Source organism: Platalea leucorodia, assembly GCF_965183815.1.
Source record: "Platalea leucorodia genome assembly, chromosome: 7".
NCBI classification, from domain to species: Eukaryota; Metazoa; Chordata; class Aves; order Pelecaniformes; family Threskiornithidae; genus Platalea; species Platalea leucorodia.
In genome coordinates, this window is record NC_138829.1 from 16901044 (window position 1) to 16909277 (window position 8234).

At 46.0% G+C, this 8234-nt stretch overlaps 1 protein-coding gene across 1 annotated transcript; it reads right to left on the reverse strand.

The window, feature by feature from the left end:
• Positions 1–360: 360 nt before the first annotated feature.
• On the reverse strand, positions 361–7031 carry GLRX5 (glutaredoxin 5). The gene is made up of 2 exons (XM_082318835.1): positions 6707–7031; positions 361–1141 (listed from the first exon to the last, which is right to left on the reverse strand). The coding sequence occupies exons 1-2, from the start codon at positions 7014–7016 to the stop codon at positions 963–965; spliced, it is 489 nt and encodes a 162-aa protein (XP_082174961.1). The 5' UTR covers positions 7017–7031; the 3' UTR covers positions 361–962.
• Between the last annotated feature and the right edge of the window lie 1203 nt (positions 7032–8234).

Genomic DNA, 8234 nt, shown 5'->3' on the forward strand with positions numbered 1-8234 from the left:
ACATTTCATCTGTTAATCCCACGTTTGAAGACCATATTCTTTGAAGCACAGCAGTCAGGAGAAAATACTTGGATATACAACAAATATAAAAAGATAACTTAGTAACTAGCAAATAATACAAGATTACAGTAGTAACTTAAGTATTCTCCCGTACTATTTCAAGCTAGAATACTGAAACCTTAAACAATTCCCACATTTTAGCACTGACACAGAATTACAATACACAAAGTATATAAGCAGGGGGGAAAAGCTGCTTTGCAAGAGGTAGAAAAGGTTTTATAAAATCTTTAGGCACAATTCTTTGAAATCTTTTAAAAGCCATCCGAATGTTAAAAAGTAATAATGACCATTATACATGTATTTGTACAAGTCTGTTTATTTTTACCCTTTGGAATAAAAGTATATTTCATGCACTCTCATATAATCTTTTTTCTTCTTTATTGTTTTAAGACTATTTTTCTCCTATATCATATGTGATTACAGAAGTTTTACAAGCTCTCAGGAAGTCTTATCACCAGGAGTTACACAGTAAAACTGACACACTATTACTTAACACTTTTTCAAGAGGAGCAAGGGAATGCAAACACCATTTGCATAAGTTTGTGTAACAAAGAACAGAGAAACACACACTCAAAATCCATAAAAATATTACGAGTTCTTTTGGTTTACTCCTGCCTCAATCAAGAAGTGAATGCTTTTAGAACTGAACTTTTTTTTTTAAACACAATTTCCACAAATGTATGCTTTACAGTGCAGTGGTTACACTCAGATTTCCACAATATCCATAAATCAAAATACCAAGATCACTACATTTACCATGAGCTAACAGACATTCGCAGATAAATCTTAGTGTCAGTTCAAAAAGATGCCGCCTTTGAGCTAAAGTACATAAGGCTTTACTGGTAACAAGTTCTTATCGAAGATTTGCTTTATTCCTGTCACAGCATCTTTTTTTGCTCGTTTTACTTTTTGTCTTGGTCTTTTTTTGCATCCAGAAGTGCTGAACGGATTCCTAGCTTCTTCAGCTCTTCTACGAGATCTCCATTCTGATGCATCTGGAGCAGTATATCACAGCCACCAACAAATTCGCCATTGAGGTATACTTGTGGGATGGTAGGCCAGTTAGAGTAGTTTTTTATTCCTGCATAAGAAAAAAATAAAAGTATTAAAGGTTTTCCCCTCTCTCCAAATAGCATGGGTTTTTAAAGAGAATACATTGCTTCAGCCTGACAGAACTACTGATATTTTCATTTCTTCCCCACTGAGGCAAAAATGTATCTATATACCAGAAGCACTATCAGAAACACTATGTTAAAGTTAGGTTTGTTTCTCATTCCAACTCAAAGATGTGGGTTGAAAGATACAGCGTCAGCTCCTATACTGACTTCAAACAGGAGCTGGAAAAATGTAGCGTCTCTTTTCCCTCCCAGGAAACAAGCAAATGTGATTTTTCAATCAGTTAAACAAATGCGAAGTCTTGGAAAACATTGAGAACTGTTTACATTCAGTTATCCTTTATATTTCCCAAAGGGACTTTAAAATATTTTATCTTTTTACTGAATTCACACAGTTATACTTACTACTGCAATTTCAATTGAAAGATACATTCACCCCTCTAGAAGCCTTATGAATTTCAAATTGCTTTATCTTTCATTGCCAGACTTCACAGCCCATGGGAGGGGCACAAAGGCTGAAGTCTCTTAAAAGTACTCACTAAACAAAACAGCTCAAGTCACAATTATGAAGTACAGAATTTAAGTTTAAAACTATACTTCATAGAAGACAAATGTAAGACCATCCAAAAATATTAACTGATCAGCTGGTATAAATTGAATCCCAACTTGCACTTAAAGACATCACACAAAAAAATTGCCACTTTTTAAATGATCCTTCACACAAAGCCCATCAGCACTTGCTTAAATACCAAAGTTTTGAATTCAGCTTTTTTATACATTTCCAGTATACAATGCCTGGAATTTTTCTACCAAAGGCATGAAAGCCCATACAGCAAATTTAAGCCTACAGACAACAGAGGTGCCTTTTCAGATCATCAGAGCCCATTCACCTTGGAAGTCAACCCTCTAAACAAGCATGTGCAAGCTTTAGCATAGGCTGTCAAAGTATTAACAGCAAATATTAGATCTGTATAGCAGAAAACACAAGGGAATTTGCTTTCCTCTTAGAAAACATTTTAACCTCTAAAGACTGTAAAGGTAAAACCCAAAATATTTGAGGTAAAAAAAAAAAAAAAACAAAAAAAAACCAAACATGTAAGCAAATTATACTTACTTTACTGGAACTTAAAACACTTTCTTTTTTAAAAAAATATGCATAAGTGCATAAATATGCAATGGGATTACAATTTTAATGCATAAAAGATGAAAAAGAGCTAATCATTCCCCTTACTCAAATACCAGTGCATTTAAAAAAAATCCGCTAAGATAACAGTAATCTAGAAAAAAATGTTGTTGTGACAAAGTGTTCCCAACCATGAAGTACAACATCAGCTAAGAGATTTCAATTTGACTTATGATTTTGTGCATAGACAACCAATGCTTCAAAAGTCCAAAATAGCAAGTTTAGCATATAAATCAAGGCCAAAGGGAACCCATAACGATCTAACCTAATCTCCAGCATCACCACCTGTAACTTCTTCCTTAGCATTTCATTAAAACCTCTCAATTGTTTGGATACAGTTTGCAGAAATTAGTAGTTTTGATGTGAACTTGTGTTTAGTGGTACTCTTCCTAAACACTCCTTTGCCTGTGAGCACTCAAAGTGGTCTGTCCTAAAAATCTTTTAACCCACAACAGTTGCAATGAAAAACTGAGTCCCAATGCTAAGGCACACTTAAGGGTAACCCTACTGAAAGGGGACACTGCAGATACGAAATAGGGTTTGTTTTTGTCAAGATACTGTAATGCTAAACGTGAACTGAGAACCAAGGGCTCCGCATAATAAATCTACTGCAAATAAGCATTCCACAGTAACATTTACGCCAATTATTCTCTCACAGAAATATTTTCTTCAAGGACCCAATTGCACATTCATACAAGCACTGATAACACTTTCAAGGATCCATCCAACTTCAGATAAAAATATGACTACAATCAAGCTTAGTTGCTGTGTATGCTGCGTTTCATGTATTGGACAAGCTGCTTTAAATGCCTGCATGCATGAGGCTCAGCCAGACTACAATCTGAAGCAGCTAACCAACTCCTAGCTTAGTAGAGCAGTTACTGATACTGTTCCAGTAGTGTTAAAGCAAGTTAGCCTGGTCTACGCTTGCTGCACTCGGGATGCGCTTTTGTGGTGGATCCTCTGGCAGTACAGACACCCAAGGGATCTCCTTCCGCCTCCCTGCAGGTTAACACTTCCCACTGCGCTTCAGAAGCTGCAGCTTCTTCTTTGAACCACTGTTTGCTTTGTAAAACCACACTCCGCAGATCAGGTTTACAGTTTGACAGCTGAGCTAGAACGCTTTAAGCTGACTGTGAAACCAGAATCGCTGCAAAGTGCGACTGAAGGGGGTACCTATCGCACTCCCACCCCGCTTCCCCAGTTCCAGCTACCAATGCTCAGCCTCTCTCTTGCCAGCATTCGCACTAATGAATGATGGGCCGCATCACGGAGTGGACTCAAGCAACCACTCTCACTCCTACCACGCTTTCTCCAGAAAAGCAACACATTTTCATGGAGATCATTAGTACTGGTGCAAGTGTGACTGAGGGAAGGCTAGCCCAAGGGTGGGAGGAAGGTTCAAGACCACCCTCTTGGCAGCCTCCCATGCTTGGGTAATGTAAAGCAACGATAAAAACAATCCGAGGATGAACTACCACAACAGTTCAAACCAGTTTAAACCACCACTTTTCCAGGATGCAATCCCAAACTTCTCTGCCACCTTAGTAACCTGAGCCAGCCTAATGCTGTCCATCAGTTGAGAGCAGGATCACTTCTGGAAGCGCCAACTTAGAGAAACTTGAATTGCCACCGAGTCCAAGAGAGTGCCGAGATCTCTTAAACCAGCTTTAATAAGGGAGGATTTGTGTCAGGGAAGCATCTCCTCAGCTCAAGTTCAGATAAATCACATGAAGTACCACCTATTTAGTTTCACAGATCTGAGTGTGCTTTTAGGCAAGTAGAGGAATTGTTTTGGTTTTACAGCTTGCCGTATTTTAGCACAAGGCAAGTTTCAGCAGTTGAACTATAACAACCTGAAAATAAGGTGTTTTAATAGATACAGGGAAGAACCCAACGAGCACTTCAACCATGCCTGAACCACCATCTCTGCAACAGCCTGCTCTTACTACAAATGGTATAAGCATACATATATGCAAATATTTAAGTTATGTTCAGCTGAATACAAAGCTGATGATCAGCTCACAAACAGTAATCTCCTTGCAGATCAACCTTTAGTTGAACAGATGTATTAGATATTTTCACAACTAAAGGCTCAGCATCCCTTGCTAACCCACATGCATTCAGTGCAGATTATGTTCACAGAGAGGGCTTAGGAAAGCATCACATGCTGCATATCTAACTTTTCAGCACCTAAGGCCAGCTCCAGGAGGAGACCAAGAGGGCCTTCAGACAGCCACTGCTGAATTGCACTTGGCAACTTACAGGGCAACAGCTTCCAGCAGCCCTGCCCTCTCCTCTGCTAGTGACTGCCATCCACAGAAGCAGGCACGTACTGGCTTTTGAGGGTGCAGTAGGAAATGCAGTTGAAGCAACGTGACAGCCCGCTGGCCTTGAAAGCTGTGGTGGTGGTCCCCAGCTCTTCTCTTCACCCTGGTGCTGGCTCTGGCACTCACCTGACAGTACAAGCCAGTTCAACTCATACGCCCAGTGATCCAGTTAATAAATCAATCTGGCTGTCTGTGCAGTCGGACAAGTGCCAAAGCTTGTGCATGGAAGGGAACAGAACAACTTCTTTAAGCACCTGAGAACCAGCAGGATATTGTGCAAGTGTACGCTCTGTTACTGCATTCAGCGCGGCTTAGCCAAACAGTCCGGATCAAACCACTAATTTCAATTTAAAGCTCAGGTAGCCGGGAAGGCAATAACCTCTCGGATCACCTAGCACAAGCCAGAGTTCATGTGGTAGGAACATTTGCTGTGCTCAGAAGGGAGATGTTCCTGTTACATAGGAAGAAAATACTACATATTCACATGGTCAAGGCCCAGAGATTATAACTGACAAACGCATTGTGTCTTCAAGGGCTCACAAAAACCCTCTCAACAAAAAGTGAAATGCTGATGGTTTGATTTCAAGGTTTTGTTTCCTCCTTTTTAGTTTATGAGTTTGTTCTAGTAAACCATAGTTTAGATAAATAAATTAATAATAATAAAAACTAAATAATAGATTTAGATACGTAAATGGATAATAAACAGATAAATAAATAACATATAGATAATAAATTTAGATATGTAAATAAGTTTAGAAAACTACCATGATTTGCTCACCTGCCAAAGGCAGTAGAAGATTTACTTGAACAAAACCAACATTCATTAACAAAAAAATGTCATCGCACCCAAATTCCAGCATGTAAGTTTTATACTATACCAACTCTTATACCTGTGAACTGAAAAGCAAGCAAGGATTGGAAAAATCAGCCTTTCGGCTAAAAGCTAATGAAAAACTGAATTAGTCAGATGATACCAGAAACACAGGAGAAGGAAGTCACCTGATGCATGCCAGCATGTGGATTTAAAGCACTTTTCAGTGTATTCTGGACAAGAACTGTTCACGCCATGCACCCGCAAGACTAATTACTATGTACTTTTATTTTTTTGTTGTTTTAAAACTTTCTCAAATAACCACATAAAACCTTAACAGTTAGCTATGCACACTGAAGAGGGAAAGAAGGAAGAAAAGCATTAGGAGAACAGAGTATTAGCCTCCGACAATTAGCAAAAAACCTTACATAGAATAGCTCCTACCACTCAAGCAGTAATGGCGAAACTATTACTAAATATTTTTTTGTGCAAATGATTAGCATAATTTTGTACTTTATCAAAAGATCCCCGTCAGGCAGTGCCAGCAGGGAATACAGTGGTATAAGTCCAAGCCATTCATGAAGTTTCACCATACTGTCCACGGGGAACAAAAAAATCTCACTAGATAATGGGGTGTTTTAAGGGTCTTTTAATGGAGCCTTGCATCTCTTAACTAGGCAAGGGAGTGTGGCATGAAAAGCCCGATCTCCAAGAGCCACCCTGTAGGCAAACCTGCATTCTGCAGATAACTAAGACGCTCTTGGTCACAGTAAGGGCTACAGAAATCAAACGGGACGCCCAGGCAAAGCCACCTCGGTAGCGCATCTCTGTGATACCCTTCAAACCCCCAGATCCCAGGACGCAGGCCTGCTTATAAAACATCAACAAAAACCCCAAGAAAGCGAGCAAAAGCAAGTTACGCCTGTGAGAAGCAAGCGGGGCCTGCCACCCGGTGCCCGGCGGGGAGCTCCAGCAGCCCCGGGGCCACAGGGCTTAAGGCAACCCCGACCTCACCGCGGTTACGCCCGCCAGGGCCTCCCGGGGGCCTTTCCGACAGGGCAACCGGCACGTCGGGCTTCTGGCTCCAACAGCGGCGCTTCACACAGAGAAGCCCGGGACCGAGCCCCGGCAGAAGGGAAGGCGGCCAAAGGTGACCCCCGGCAGCCGCCGCGCCCGGCCCCGGCCCCGGCCCTCGCCCGCCGCTGACCTTGGCGGAGGTCGGGGTCCTGCAGGACGTCGTGCGCGCGGTAGTCCTCCACGCCGTGCAGGCGCAGGATCTGCACGACGGCGTTGCTGAAGCCGCAGAGGGGCTGCGCCGGGCTGCCCTTCATGAACACCACCACCGGGTGCGCCCGCACCAGCCGCTCCACCGCCTCCCGCGACCCCGAGCCGCCGCCGCTGCCCTCGGCCCCGCCGCCCTCGGCGCCCCCGGCGGCCGCCTGGCTCAGCGGGCGCCCGGCCCGGCCCCGCGCGGCGGCGGCGCCCAACCGCCAGGCCGCGCGCACGACGCCGCTCATGCTGCCCTGACCGCCCGTCCGCCCGCGCCCACTGCCGGCCCCCGCCGCGCTCCGCCGGCCGCGAGCCAGCGCCGACCGCCTATTGGCGGAGAGTGGGGAAGGTCAGGGGGGGAGCTTCTCCTTCGCATAGGCGTAGCCACCCGCCAATCAGCACCGACAGCCAGTAGCGTGAAGATACAACGAGCCTTGCCCCACCCAACAACCCTGAGGGTATCTTGCTTTTCTATTTGTAGAGGGAACGGAGCCGCCGCAGTTGCATTGGGGGAAGCACCTGTCAATCTAACCTTATTTGGTTAATCCCCGCCCACTCCGCGGACGCGATTGGTCAGCTTTCCCCGGCGCGGTGTTTTGCTCGGCACGCTCCGGAGGAGCGTGATCGGCGTGTAGCTCCTTCCGCTTCCGGGTAACGGTCGCGCTCGTGGCGGCGGGGCCCGGCGCGCCTCAACCGCCTTCTGCCTGATGGGCGGCGGGGGATGGAGCCCACCGGTCCCCGCTGTCCCCACCGCCGGCTCCGCGGGGCAGCTGGGGCGCAGGCCGAGCGTCAGGGAAGGGAAGGGAGCGGAGCCGCCTCCGTGCTCCGCCGCTCCCGTCGGGCCTGGCGTGCGGGCGGGGCCCGGGGGCTTCACAGGCTGAGCGGAGCCGTGAGGGTGGTGCGCTGGAGGTCTGTGGTGCAGGCGGGGGATGTGCCGGTGTCGCCCGCCCCCAGGGGCGGGGTTGGGTTTTTACCCCGCCGGCCCTCCTGTGGTGCAGGCTGTGGCTGGGGGCGAGCCGGGAGACAAAACAGCGTTAACGACGGAATGAAGTCCGGGGAGAACGGGGCTGCGGAGGGGCAGGCTGCGCTGGCGTATAGGCTGCCTGTGCTGAGGGAAACTGCGGGGCGGTGAAGCGTGTCCTCAAACGAGCAGAGCCGTCGAGTCGGCACCTTTTGTCACCGTAGGCAGGCGGACGAGGCAGCGGAGGCTTTGTGTGGGCAGCCGACAAAGTGGGGGATGGGTCTGGCTCCTTGGTAGCTTGGGCTGTGTCTGGTGGCCTGTTTGCCTGCGTTCACGTGTTCGGTTTTGGTTCGTTTTTAATGGGATGAAGCTGGCAGTTTGTATCGCTGAGAAACTAGCAGTTCTTTGCATGCTTTGTTTTAGTACTAGGAGAGGAGACCTGAGTAACCGGTGGCTTTGTGCAGCTTGGTCTGTGGCTGGAACAGCTGGTGGGGTGGCAGCAAGA